Genomic DNA, 14,965 nt, shown 5'->3' on the forward strand with positions numbered 1-14,965 from the left:
TCTTTCAGCCGAGGGTCTCCCGTACGTAGCCCCGTGGCTTTGAGAGCCTGCACAGAGAGGAGTGGGGGGTGGGGGGGGAGACAAGGGATTAAGACAGCCTGGCAGAAAATCAATAAATCTATAAGCTGTGAGCAGGAGGCTCCTGTACGGCCTAACAAGAGGAGTTATCCTGCTCATAATTCAACCAGATAAAAAAAACAATTCACTGCTGTTAAAGAGCCCCTATCATGTTTTTGGGGATTTTCCCCATTTATTCAGAATGTTATATTGTTACCGTTGTGAATTTGTGCGCTGGGATTTTTTCCTGGCCCTCTGCGATGGTGTAGAAGAGCAGGTCCTCCAGGCTGGGCAGGATGCCTGCCTTCCTTCTCCTGCAGGAAATATGGAAATAAATACACAAAAAAAAAACACACAAGACAGAAATGTGAGACACATAACTCGAGGCCCTGCAGTGGTGGGAACATGGAAAGGGGAACTGAAGCAGAGGGATGGGCGGGGGGCTTTTGACTGCAAGGAGAAGCAGAGAGTAATAATTGACCTTAGTTCAATATAAGACTTGATTGAAAGATTTTCCATTATGGGCTGGGTAGATTTCAAAAAGCAGAGCTCTTTTCAGTGTGTTGGGATGTAAAAATTCCCCATTTTCTCTATAAGGATTGTGATTATCAGCCACGACGTCTAAACCATCCGAGGTAGACTGACCACGAGCTCCGAGTCAATTTTTGAAACGTCCATGGAACAAGTGAATGGGGTCGTCTCTGGGAGGAAGGTTAGTAGCGGGTCAGGAGGCAGACGGGGCGACCGGCTCACAGCAGGCTCCGCTACAATTCCTATTGTGCCCGGGCTTGTGTGTGTATGTGTGTGTGTGTGTGTGTGTGTGTACTCTGTCCAAGAATGTATCATGGGACACTGGTGCTGGGAGAGGATGTCTAAAGACAAAAGGGAAAGCTTTAGTTCGCAGGTGTCTCCTTGCAGCTGCCAACCAGAGGTATTAAGCTTTAAAGGTGCCATGCCGCACGTATTTCATGACTTTGTGGTAATGTCTGGAGTTCTACCATGGCCTCGGTGACTTGGTTACCTTGGTTACCTTGTGTCAAGCCATTCTAGCGTGGTATAGAAAGCCTGCGGGAAGACTCAACTCCATTCAGGCCAGTTGTCATTAACATTCAACCAGCTAAGCTGCTCGACTCTGATGGGCTAACAGGCAGCCAATGAGAGCTTGGCTATCAGCAGCCTTTACCCAGTGCAACTGGGCGAGCTCATGAATATTAATGAGCTCAGGCAACAGGACATCAGACTGACCAGCTGTTGTGATTGGCCGGATTTCTCCTCTTATTACTTCCCAGTGGTTAGTGCTGACAGAGGAGGTAGCAGTTCACGATTTTGTGTGGCAGGGCACCTTTAAAGAGTTTGGACCCCAACCCCGACTCAGCATTGGAACAGGGTTTCCTTTGGATTTATTAAGCAGCAGCGAGCGATCAGGAAACAACAAATAACCTCAAATGAGGGACTTTCCTCAAGACCCAAACCATTTCTCTTTTTTTTAGAGAATGTCAGAACGAATGGGTTTCAAACCCACCGACAACCTCTCCATCCCTTCCAGATCGCTGCGGCAGAATAACGCAGAGGAAACACTGAGGCTGAGTGGTCGCCCTGTCATTTAGACGTCGTTATCACTAATGACAGTTCCACTCAAGAGTCAGAAGGTCCGAAGATTTTAATTACAGCCAAGCTGCGTTCCAATTTTCTGGCCAGGAAACAGATATATAGAGAGGTAATTAATTCACTAATATTGCCTTACTTATGGATGTTGTTGTGTCATCGAATGCTGAAAATGACGCTACGTCTCTTAAATTCTGACCTTAAGGACTTGTGACGAGCTCCTGCCAAGCAGGAAATCTAAATTCCCGACTTTCCAACTCGTGTGTGGAACGCAGCATTGTTATTAAAAAGATTATTAAGAAAGATTATTCTCATGCGATAAGCGCGTTGCAGCGTCCTTTAAGAACCTGCAACGCTTTTGGTGCTTGTTGCCGTGGTCTGCTGGCAAGGAAGGAATCCACATCAGTGTGTCTGTGTGTGTGTGTGTGTGTGTGTGTGTGTGTGTGTGTGTCTCAAAGGGAGAAAGGGATGAGGAGGAGGTGAGGTAGAGGGGATTCAAGCGCAGCCGCTGGGAGGAAGTGGCGCCATTTCAAGGTTAAAAAAAAAAGGGGGATGTCGGCTTTTTGCGGAAAACCGCTACTTCTACTGGAAGACAGATTAAAAGAGAAGCAATAAAACTTGAATAAAATATGACAAAAATAAATGAAATAGAAACATACTTACAAATGCATAGCAAGCAGATCAACAAGAGGGAGAGAGTGTGCAGAGGGAATAATACTGAATTAGTAACAGTGAAAATGGCATTTACAGTACAGACATGTACAAATTATTATTATTATTCACTGAAATGACATACAATTTAGGAAATATGAAAACTGGCATAAACCGTGGCTGATGTCAAGACGACAAACTAACAAGACAAAGAGACATTTATGATTGCAAAACTGGGATTATGACTGGGAAAATGAAAATCACATTATTAGACGAGTGAATTAATTATTATGTGCACGTTTCACACTGTATCAGCAGTTAGAGGATTATAAAAGTGAGTAAAAGTTGACATATTCCATTCTGTGATTATCCATCTACATACTTTCCTGTAATTTTAAATAATAATTAATAATTTCTGCTTTTCTACTTACAAATTAGGTATAATTTCCTATGAATGAGGTTCATTGACCATAAATTCCACAAATAACGGTAAAACTAAAGTTAATAAGTTAGTGTTACTTGTGAAAAACATTGAAAAATAAATGTTGGAGGGAAAAAAAGGGACAAAAACATAAGAACTTTTTTGTTGTTGATAAAAAGCCTCAACAAAAGTGTTGATTTTTGGACAACACAAGAGTTAAACCTGCATTCTATATCTGATCTCCAGCAGGGGGAGACTCCTTAAACCTGCATCCTATCTGAATTCCATCTTTTCTCCAGATTTGGTCACATGAAGAAAAAAAAGATTTATAGAGAAAATAATTGGCAGATTTGCATCCCTAAATTAAGTTTCAAGCTAGAGAATGCAATTTGTGAAGAAACTGCTATGTGAATGTTGACAGGCTGACGCTTGCTGGCTTGAATTGTGTAAAAAGAAGGTGAAGTAGTAAGTGGGAATTGGTTTATTTCTTATGCATGTCATTGAAAAGTTGACTAAGATGTGGAATATTTGATCTGTTTTCCACACTGGAGGAACTTCCAATCCAATGTCAGGACGCTAGCGTGTTAATAGTGTGGATAACGATGTCGAAACGTTCCCCTCCACTGACGGACACACTTAAGGCACATGTGCCTTAAGTGTTCCACCCAATGGACGTTGCTGGTTTTGCTGCCTCGCAGATGTCATGACAGCTTGGCTGGGAGGGCGGAGGCAGACGTTAAAGCGGCAGCGGCGGGAGAGGCGGCGCTGCACAAATCCATCTGTGCGACTGACTCATGTGCTCCTGGAGGCCCTGACAACTGCCGGGCAGCACGCCAGCACCCAGGCTTTGGTGCAAAAAAAACGTGGAAAAATGATGTAGGTGGGATAAGCTGCTTTTTTGTTTTAACCCCTCATTAGACAGAACACAACCTCAGGATGCTCAGAACCAGACTGGAGTGGAGCCTGAATGCCACCTGAGGCCCCCTGGGGCCCCCTGGGGCTTCAATTCAAAAGATTTCTCCATGTCATGTTGACCCAAATGGACTGTTGGGTGAATAAGAGTTCATCTTTCAGTCCCTTTATTTTTTTGATTACTCATTTACTAATCAAGTGTATAAAATGTCACAATATAGTGCCAAATGCCCACCAAAAAAAGTGACTTTTGGTTTGAATTTCTCATCTTTATCCAAAAGACTCTGGCATCTAAACTCGGTTTGTAACTTTAGGTTGATTTTCAATATTTTATTTTATGTATTTTCTGCTTGCTCATGTTCTGTACTGTATTTTTACAAAGGCAAGCACTTTGTGACTGTCTGTAAAAAGCTGCTATGTGAAATAAACATTTTTTATATTATTACTTATTTGCCCTTTTGTCCACATCAGAGAACATATGGCATTGTTGCTTGATAAATGACTTCTAATCATTTATAAAGCTTCTGATTCATTTTAAGTTGGTTGAGTGATGTTGCAGTCCATAATCCATTCATGAGTGGTGACCCCCAGCAGAAGTTCATTAGTTTTATACGCTAACCACTGTAACGTTAAAATGTAACAGTTGTTGCACAGTCTGTCCACCAGAGGACGCTCTACAACGTCCCTGTCAGTGATGGAGTTGCACAGTCTGTCCACCAGAGGACGCTCTACAACGTCCTTGTTAGTGATGGTGTTGCAGAGTCTGTCCACCAGAGGACGCTCTACAACGTCCCTGTTAGTGTTGGAGTTGCACAGTCTGTCCACCAGAGGACGCTCTACAACGTCCCTGTTAGTGATGGAGTTGCACACTCTGTCCACCAGAGGACGCTCTACAACGTCCCTGTTAGTGATGGAGTTGCAGAGTCTGTCCACCAGAGGACGCTCTACAACGTCCCTGTTAGTGATGGAGTTGCATAGTCTGTCCACCAGAGGACGCTCTACAACGTCCCTGTTAGTGATGGAGTTGCATAGTCTGTCCACCAGAGGACGCTCTACAACGTCCCTGTTAGTGTTGGTGTTGCATAGTCTGTCCACCAGAGGACGCTCTACAACGTCCCTGTTAGTGTTGGTGTTGCAGAGTCTGTCCACCAGAGGGCGCTCTACAACGTCCCTGTTGCCAACACTGATTTTATTTTTTTCCCATTTGTGTTATGTTCAAAGGAGTTTCATATCTTAAGTTTGTATTCTTATACATTTTATTTATCAGAACTTTAACATGTTTTGATGTTCCCCGGCGTTCACCAGTAAATTGCTGGTGAACGACAAAAGCAAGCACCAGGTGGGGAAAGGGTATTTTACAATGACTTCAAATGCACCCCAAGGCTGGCGAGTTTCAAGTGAATGACAACGGCAGCCGCAGACTGTTACCATAAAGACGGTTACGTTCCGGTGTTGGAGTCCTCTACAGGGAAATACAGTCACACTTTTCAGGGCTTAACGTAAGCTGTACCCAACTCTATTCAGAACACAAGACAAAATAAATGTGCAAAATAGCGTTTTCACTCCTGATGTGATCATTAGGATCATTAGGTGCCACCAAATCTAAAAGCTGCCTGTCGATGATTCCTCAAACACTAACCAGGCCTCACTCAAAGGGAAATTAGCCTCCAGGGGAAACAAGATGTTGCTGGACACCCAGGCAGCCGGGCAGAGGGACCGCCTAGACGTGGCCCACAGCTTAAGCAAATTGTCCGTGAATAGAAACAAATGGGACAGCGTGGGCCTGCGAGGGCAATGAGGCATCTGATTTCCATAACTCTCTCTGGAGAGTAGACACCCACGCTGGTATGGAAGTCAGAATGAATAACCGCCTGCCAACCAGGGTTTTCTTACACTGACCACAGCTTTAAGACCTAATAAAGTAGAGCATGGACCAAAAGGTTTTGTAAAGCCAATATCAATACAAATATTTTTGGCGATTTAAAAATGTGATATGCCGATATACTATGAGTGCCCCAGATATACCCAGACAGTTTTAGATATATACACCACTAGGGGGCGCTACGAGCACAAGCTCGGTGTGTGGCATTACGCACATTTTACTGTAAATCACGTATTCATGGTCCAATCATCGCAGATGTCTCAGGATATGTCTTCATAAGTACCTGAACCACGCCCTGAAAGTTCCATTCAAATTGAACACCAGGGGGCGCTATAAATGCAGACAAACTGCAAGTGATGTAGCGCCAATCAGGCTATAAATGACTAAATGTTTGTCCAATTAACACAAAACTTCCAGGAAATGTCTACACAATGACCTTACACCCACTACAAGTCTCATTCAAATTGACCACTAAGGGGCACTTTAAATAACTCTGACCCCACAATAACTGGACGTGGAATGACACAAATCAAGGTCTGAGCTTGGAATCGCAGCTTACTGAAACACTGAATAGAAAAGAAATGTTTTCCCGCACCCCCCAACCGCCTAACAGGAGCCTGGGTCCTGTCCCAGGAGCCTGGGTTCTGTCCCGGGTTTCTTCCTAAAAGGGAGTTTTTCCTCATCACTGTCACACTAAATGCTTGCTCTTATGGGGAATTACCAGAACTGTTGGGTCCTTGTAAATTATAGAGTGTGGTCTAGACCTCTTCTATCTGTAAAGTGTCTTATTATGATTGGATACTATAAATAAAATTGGAAAGAAATTAGATAAATGCATCCCTGGGGTTCATTGAGGACTGACCTTCAATAGACATTTGGATGAGGCTTAGTCTGTCAGCATGGTGCATTAGGTTAAACAGACACATATTTGTTGTAGTTATATAAATTTATATCATTTTCAAAAAGACAAGAGAAGCTGGTGGCTGGTTTATGCATTGGCATAGATGGATCTGTAGATGAAAGCTGCAGCTTCTGGTCACGATTTCTGGCTGGCTGCAAACCAGACGCTTCCATTTGACCTTTTTCCTGCACACACGTTTCATCACGTGCCTTACTTTTAAAAGCAATAGCCTCGAGAGTTGTTTTTTTAATTTATTAGAGTTAGTCAATCTCGCCTGGCGAGCCCACACTGTAGTAGGCTACTTAGCTGTCTGGCTTGGTTGTCATTCAAACAGCATCAGAGCTAGCCCCTGCGTGATGCCCTTGCGGAACAACAATGTAACTACTACTGAAAATAGGCCATAGCTCGTGAATGTAAGACGTAACGTTACAACTCATAGTAAAACATGTTTATAAGGTAATGTTAGAAGATATTCTTTAATTCGGCATCTATTCTGTATGTAAATATAAAAGTATTTCAATAAAAAAAAACATATAAGGAATGGTTCCCGGGTTTCACCACAGGCTTCCGCCAACGATAAACGCGCCAGTAAATTGGCAGTTTTTCCTATTTAGTTTGGCGTACCGTGGAGCTAGTGGCTACCATCTGCCAACAGACCGGGTTAACGCTACTCACTTCTCAGTCGAGTCCTTTGCGGCTTCATTGTGGCTGTCACTCTTGGAGCAAAAGCCTCTAACGCCGTGTCTTCTGGTGAAGGGCTGCGGGGGAAATGCACTCCGTACGCCCGGCGACCTCCCATCCAAACTCCGGGTGCTGAAGCAAGCGGCGGTCGCAGGTATCGCTTTGACACCAACTCTACCTGTCAATGGACGCTTCAGCTGCGTTTGAAATAACTCCTTAAGCGCTACCGTTGACCGAAAATGTAACATTTCAAACCCGGTGAGAAGAATATCTGGATGTAACAAATGTAAGACCGGGAGAAGAAATCTGGAGGAGTACGGGCGCAGTTTCAAACGAGAGCGTCGGCTTATCTCAGCCGAGTAACGGTCGGTTCGGTTCCCGGTGACTCAACAACAGAATGAGCCACCCAGCGGATTACAACCTACCATTCACGCAACAGAGGTTTTGATTGGAGCATGACAACACAAATTTCCACCTGATTGGCCAAGTGGGTTGTCAATCATTAAAACTGTCTTGCTTACTGTTTTGATTGTTTTAGATCAATAATCTCTATGAGTTTCCAAATTTTATAGTGATTATGAATATAAACATACCTTCTTAACGTTTTTTTAAGTACAGTCTCCCTCTTAATGATAGTTTACAGGAGACATTAAAGAGGAAACATAAAGAATGTGACAGATCTAATTAAGTACCAAAACATTATTACAGTGGATGGAAAATGCAGAAAAGTGCAATGATTGACTGAAATAGACAATTTTTTAGGGGTTATTATAGTGAAATCCCCCTTTAAAAAAAATCCCCAAAAGTTTAATCTTATGCTAGATAAGGACTACTAGCCAGTCAGAAGCAGAGTTTGAGGGCCCTGGCTGTACCTAGGTAAGGACTACTAGCCAGTCAGAAGCAGAGTATGAGAGCGTGCACTAACAGTACTTAGGTAAGGACTACTAGCCAGTCAGAAGCAGAGTATGAGGGCCCCGACAGTACCTAAGTAAGGACTACTAGCCAGTCAGGAGCAGAGTATGAGGGCGTGCACTAACAGTACTTAGGTAAGGACTACTAGCCAGTCAGAAGCAGAGTATGAGGGCCCCGACAGTACCTAAGTAAGGACTACTAGCCAGTCAGGAGCAGAGTATGAGGGCCCTGACAGATAAGGACTTTGTAAACCTATAACATGCACAAAAAGGATGTATAACCCAATAAAAGAAAAGGAAAACAACCAGAAGGCATAATACAGGCACTTTAAGAGAGATCATGTCATGTGAATCCCACTGAGCAGCACAGACGCCAGGTATGTTTTGAGAGTCTTGTCTTGGGCTGACACCATGTGACTTACTCTGGTACTGCACACACTCAGACTGTAGCTTCCTCAGCAGAATCTGTCTGAAATAAAAACCAGATACAGCACCCTCTCCCGGCTGTAAAGGACTAATGACAGGTTACTAAAATAACCCCGGCCCCTGAACCAACTGGCAGTGGTCCGCCGGGACTGTTTCACTGCACACAGCTTTGTTTTCCTCTCTGGAAATATGTCTGGAAAACCACTGTGCACACAATATTATTATGATACATATCCATCCATCCATCATCCGGACCCCAAACTTCCCTTTCCCCGAGCCACACGAACCAGCTCCGACTGGGGGGGTCCCGAGGCCAGGCCCTAGTCCTGGGTCTCATGGAATGTATGCTCCTTTAAATTTATAAAGGGTCAGGTCAAATTCCTTTTGTGTGGCCCAATAATAGTAATAATAATGATAATAATAATTATAGTGATGAAAAGCTTGAATAGGCCAATGTAGGCCAGCATTTTCATGTTCATTTTTTATCTTTTGCAGCCTTTATTGTAGGTGGAGCATGACACGCCGTTCAAAATAATGACCTACATTAGATATTACTCATTGGAAAGTATTTTGCTAAGTATGCTCCCGACTTTTTAATCAGACTTTTTTTTTTATCCTTCTTTAATAAAGTTAGATTTCATTTTCACTGACTAATAAAGAATGCCTTTATTGGAACATTACCCGTTCATGAGTTTGGACTCAACGCTCAGGCAGTGACAAAAACTCCAATTTCCATGGAATCAGGTCAAGAATTAAAGGGGGATTCCAACAACATTTCCACGTAGGCTCTTTTACAGGAACAGACATTTTCATTTAAAAAAAGAAGAAGAAGGAAATCGCCACCCGATACCGGATAAGCGGTAGAAGACGGATGGATGGAGAAGAAGGAAATCACTGTTTTACAGTTGTTGAATGTGCTGAAAATTGATCATCAGCCTGGTTTTTGCTAAGAAATATGAAAATTATGTTAAGTATACACTTTAAGAATTTACAGGAAATAAGCAATAATAGCTAGCGAGGGATGAATCAGGAAGCATAGTCCGAGATTATGATTTCAATATGAAAATAAATGTAGTGCAATGGTAGAGGCTTTGTTTCTTAATATGTTATGCATGTTTTGTTATCATGTTTCCAATACTGAAACCAGTGTTTGAACATCCTCAGAGGGAATCTAACCTTATAGTAGTTTCTGTTGGTTTGTCTTCATGTTCTTTTTTCCATTACGACTCACTGTATGACTGGATGATAGACGAACGTTGGTAGGTCTCTGTTTTAGCTCCAGAGTGAGACATCTCTCTTCTATACTATCTTTGTTGGGAGCTGCACATGCTCAGTAGCTCTCTAAGATCCCATCAGCTAGATAACTCTTCCTCCAGCTTTGGTCAGTCCAAGGCATGATTAGCTGGGAGACTTCTTCTAGACCAGGGCCACAGATGGAATACCTGCAGAACAAGGACAGAAGTTTGGAGATTATGGTCCACTAGAACGAGCTAGCATGCTACGGTTAGCCACCTCGTCTCTAGTGACGTAGAAAGCCGTGCAGATGTTGAACAGCTGACCCGGAGACTGAAGACAGAGGACATTCAGAAACCGGATCTCACTCAGAACAGCATGGATGTTTGTTTTTTCCAAGTATGAATGCATGTGGACCACCAGAGACACAAATTAACCCCCAAAACCCCAGAAAAATCGCCCATCGCCCATGTGGAGAGGGTTAGTCCTCTCTGCAGAGGGCAAAGGTTCAACTCCTACCTGTGGTCCTTTGCTGCATGTCTTTCATGTCTTATCTTTCCATCTCTTTATTTATGATTCAATAAAAATATTTTACATTTTAGTCAACTTTTTCCCACTCCCCCGCACTACCCCAAAAAAAAAGAAAAAGAAATGAATAACATTAAAATCATTAATCCGTCAAGCAGCGTCAAGAGGTCCACTTTTATGTCTTTTGCTGTCTTTTCAAAATAAAAGCTGAAAGTGCCCCAAAAATAGTGTACTGTAATAATGTTTTTGACTTTTTCTTACGTTTTTGTCCCTTTTTTCAAGACTTTTTTTCAATGTTCGTCATTTTTTTTGACGTTTTCAACACTACGTAACACTAACTCATTAACTTTAGTTTTACACTTATTTTTGGATATATGAATAAACCTCATTTATAGGAAATTATACCTAATGTTTGAGTGAGAAAAGCAGAAATTAGGAATTAATTAGACTAAAATTAAAGGAAAGTATGCTAATGGATAATCCCAGACTGGAATATGTCAACTTTTAAAACCACCAATGATTTTCAAATGTTATTAAATTGAATAAGACGCCCCAAAATTAATGAAAGTAGAGATTTATACTTGGCAAAGAGTGTTGGGTGGAATCAATCATGTTATTTTGGGGAACTAAAAAGAACATTGATATAGGACAACATGAGGACAACATGAGGACAACATGAGGGATAAAAAAAAGCTGTAGGTTGTAATGTCATTGGAATGGCTCGGCCCTGATCCTTATCTCCAGTCTAGACCTTTTGTGTTCAGATGTTTTTTCTTTTTTTCTTTTCTCTGAGTCCTGTCTTAAGAGACCTTTGGTTTGATAAAAAAACACAGCTGTGAAAACCGCCACTTTTATCCCCCCCCCCCCCCACCCCAAATTAACAGCAGCTCTCAAAGTTTCATTCTAAGCTGAAAAGACATTTTTTCACGGCATGCGGCAGTAAGCCGGAGAACGAAAAGGGAAGGAAGGGAGGCAAACAAGGCGATCCCTAACAAAGCTGCAGGGAGGAGAGGCGATAATTCACCAACACCCACACCTTCTCAAAAGCAGCTTCAGCTTCCTGCCCCCTCCTTTTTTTTTTTCTCAAACCGAGGGTGATGGGTGCGTTCGGCAGATCCCTCCCACGCTGCTTAGCGGCTGGCTTCCGCCCACCGCCCGTGGAGCCGCCCACCTCCAGCCGTTGCCACAGCAACACATCACCATGATCATCATCAGTGACTTGCACTGGAGGAGGACAGGGAAGAGGAGGGGAGGGGAGGGGAGGGGTGGCCGCTTTTCAGCGCGGAGCAGGGCTGCCACTGTGAGCGGCAAGCAAAAAATCTGTGTGTGTGTGTGTGTGAAGGGAGGTGGAGAGAGGGATGGAGGGAGTGGAGAGAGAGAGAGAGAGGATGATGATGGGAAGTATGTGAAAAGGACCTGCGTCAGAGTGAGTCATCATCCAGTTTCACAATGTGTTGATGTGACGCTGATGCAAATGGGCCCGCGCAGGGATTCATCTCAGTACGAAAAAGAAAAAGAAAAGAAAAGACAAGTAGAAGAAGACAGACAGAAGCCACTTACGTCCCACCACGGTCTCTCTTTTTACCTTTCTGCGCTTGGATCACAGAGCACTTTTTGATCTTTTTCAGCTCCACCCTGCATTCACACATATTTCTTCCTTGCTGGAAAAAAAAAAGCCTAGTCTCGCATCGCCAGACCTATCTCCACAGCACTGCGAAGGAAGGCCTGGCTAGTCCGCACAGAATTCCGAGATTGAAGAATTTCTCAAACCAACCGTTTTGGGCGGCTCTGAAAAAATAATCTTGGGAAGGAACTTGTTTCGGTGGAAAAATTGGCACCCCGCAAAATAATACTCCATATGCAATATTAAATAAAGTTAACAAGCTATTTAAATTAGCTGATACATGAACCTCATTATCTCTTACCAGTGTATCTCAGTGTGGACTCCCTTGTCAATCCGTCCCAGTTAGAGAGGGAATACCCTCAACATATTCTTTGTAAAGAGTCCCTGAAAGAACCCAGCAGGTCTAACTTGATGCACAATTCAAATTTTCCTCAAATCATTTCCAGCGTGCGACGTTACCCAGGTGTTCCGGTTAATGTTTCCTGGATGCCACCGGAGCTCAAAGTGAAGTCAAAGAAAGCGAGGGACATGGGATTGAATCTCCAGCGGCACCGGAACTACCCTGTATGTGAACGGTCGTGGAGACATGGAAATGCCGCGGCTTCCCTGCCTTGCTCAAAGGCCCCTTCCAGAGTCTTTGCTGGAGTGTGATGTGTGTGTGTGCCTAAGCACAGCCAGGACCAGGCCATTGATCACAGAACGCACCACACAATAGAGTTCAAAAAAATAAAGTTTAATGTTTATGTGCTGTATAACAAATAAAATATATTAGTGTTTAAAAAAACAGGTGCATAACTAGGTGAAGCCTAATCTATCACATTTTACAATAAACAGTGAGGAGATCGGTATCAGTGAGACCGGCAGGTCAGACATGCGCTATTCTCTGAAAAATCGTACAACTGTCACGCTTACGCTAACAATGCCAGTGTTTGAGCCAACCCGGCTGAGGACATTTTGTCCCACGAACCACATTGGACTTTTTTCTCGAGGAATACACCAGCTAGCAAAACTAGATCAACGTCAAATCCTCGCTAGCACAATGTCTTGGAATACAAACCCAGTGCCCTGTGGCACTAAAAGTTAGACAACACAAACATTTCCCCAAGTTGCAGGTGAATTCCCACCCTGAAGTTGATGACAGACCTACAGTTACTGAGCACATAACAAAATAATGGATCCATATAGTATGCAAGACTTATTACTTACATAAATATTGCATTTGTCTGCCAAGACTAAACTATCCGCAGGGAGTACGGGGGGAGGGTTAGACCAACTCGTCTGGAGATCGTAATCATCGTGGACCAAACCAGACGTATTTACAGTACACAGTGTGGCGAACACAGAAAAACACAGTGGACACTTATTTTGCTATGTATCTACCTCTAAACAGCAAAAACACATCTTTGAAATATGCACTGATGGCCATCACAGGTGGATTAAACACTGTTAAGAGCTAAGGCTAGTCAACATTATCATGTAAAGCGTGTTTTTTTAAATTTACCAGACACATTCACGCGGTTGTGTTTTTTCCTCAACGACACTTATTTTTTTTCCTTTTTTGCTCTACGCACATAAACACTGTATTGACACCGAAAAATCTACAGCAAAGTTACACTTGACAAAGGAAAACCCTGGTTGAGAGATTAGGCTCGTACGATTTGTTATCACGGTACTATTTACAGGAGTTTTTTGCTTTCCGCTGCTGCTGTTGAAAAACCACACACCTGCAATCCTTAATGTCTGAATCGGTCTCCAGTTGAAGGTTGAGTGGAATTTGACGACCCGCGGGGCCTGCTGAAAGCTTGTTGGATCGAAAATAAAAAATGAAAAACACGTCTCTGTTCCTAGAATACTCCCTTGTTTGCGGATGCGTGGTGTCGCTTCAACAGCAGCGTTTTACTAAATTACATTAGCTCAGCCTCCGGCATGCCAGCCCAGCCGTCCTACCGAGACGAATGACAGAGGTCCCCTGCTGTTACTCCACAACAGCTCCTATACATCCTCTTCTTAAATTACCTTCCATAAATATACACAAGACAAGAGCGAGGAAGGATAGATTTATCCCACCTCTCCTGTTTTTCTCCATCTGAAGTGTATGGCAGATAAACTAACCTGCTGAAGGGGCTGAATCCTAACTCTACAGTACTATCACACCGTTTGAGTTACAGTAGACGTCCAAGTTAGATTGGGGAGGATGACGAAGGCGCAGGAAATGACAATAAGCCACCAGCTAAATGTTAAATCTTTGGCTATTGCTGGTAGTAGTTTTTAAAAGATTTTCTTATAGTATTCTAATTCCTTTCTTTGCCCATATCATATATCCTGCATCCAGCTTGCCTGATTTAAATGAAACAATGCTCCACACTGCGTTGAATTGTTACAGAGTCCAATATGTTAATTTTTCTTTTACCTAATACCGTACATTAATCATTTTAAGAACTATAGTATGAGCAATATGTGTTCTGAAGTACTTTTGCTGGGTTCTTATGTGTATTTTAGCATAAAACTGGATCAAATGTTTTTCAAGATATTTCAGTCTTTATCAAAGTGGGTGGCATTGCCTTCTAAGGGACAAACACTTGGTCACTGGAAATATTTTGAAATCGAAAATTTTAGATTAAATATTGGCCACATCTGTAGCTCGAAGAAAAAATATCGGCTACACCGGTATTCATACAAAGTGTTACCAAGATGCTGAAAAAGGCAACATTTCTGCTTTTATCTCATCTCTGAATCTACATTTGAGTTAAGACTCAGCCCCCGGCACCACAGCCTGCAACTAGGCTATGCAAAGAAAGCAACCCATATAACACCCAGGGAGACATAAAAAGTACACAAACAGATCACTCTTAAATTACATGTACATCTAACTGGTACGATTAATCAACAGACAAAGACCCGCAGAACACTGAGGGGCTTCTTGACATGCTCTCTAGATGCTTTGGCGAATACCGTCAAAACAGAAAGACAGACCCAAAGAAAAATAAATGCTATTCATGAGGCAACATTGGTTGTTAAGGCTCTACTGTGGCTGTGCTTGCTTAGTACCTATTGATGGGTAATAACTGCATACTGTCAAGTGTGAGTAGAATGAATCGGGGGGGGGGGGGGGGGGGGGGGGGGGGGGGGGGGG

At 42.9% G+C, this 14,965-nt stretch overlaps 2 protein-coding genes across 4 annotated transcripts in view; both read right to left on the reverse strand.

Annotated features, from left to right (window-relative positions):
- Positions 1-5: 5 nt before the first annotated feature.
- Positions 6-7,526, reverse strand: LOC117939702 (glutaminase kidney isoform, mitochondrial-like; the record flags this gene model as incomplete). The annotated part of the gene is made up of 3 exons (XM_034865192.1): positions 7,105-7,526; positions 275-371; positions 6-47 (listed from the first exon to the last, which is right to left on the reverse strand). Coding segments are annotated over exons 1-3 (393 nt in total), but the record flags the coding sequence as incomplete, so codon positions are not given.
- Positions 7,527-14,681: 7,155 nt separating this feature from the next.
- Positions 14,682-14,965, reverse strand: part of LOC117939488 (NGFI-A-binding protein 1-like) — a 20,992-nt gene continuing 20,708 nt past the window's right edge. For all 3 annotated transcript variants that reach the window (XM_034864895.1, XM_034864897.1, XM_034864896.1), the window contains one exon: positions 14,682-14,946. The gene's annotated coding sequence lies outside the window, so the exon portion shown is untranslated. The remainder of the gene's footprint in view (positions 14,947-14,965) is intronic.

The sequence above is a fragment of the Etheostoma cragini genome, chromosome 24 (genome assembly GCF_013103735.1).
Source record: "Etheostoma cragini isolate CJK2018 chromosome 24, CSU_Ecrag_1.0, whole genome shotgun sequence".
Lineage (NCBI taxonomy): Eukaryota > Metazoa > Chordata > Actinopteri > Perciformes > Percidae > Etheostoma > Etheostoma cragini.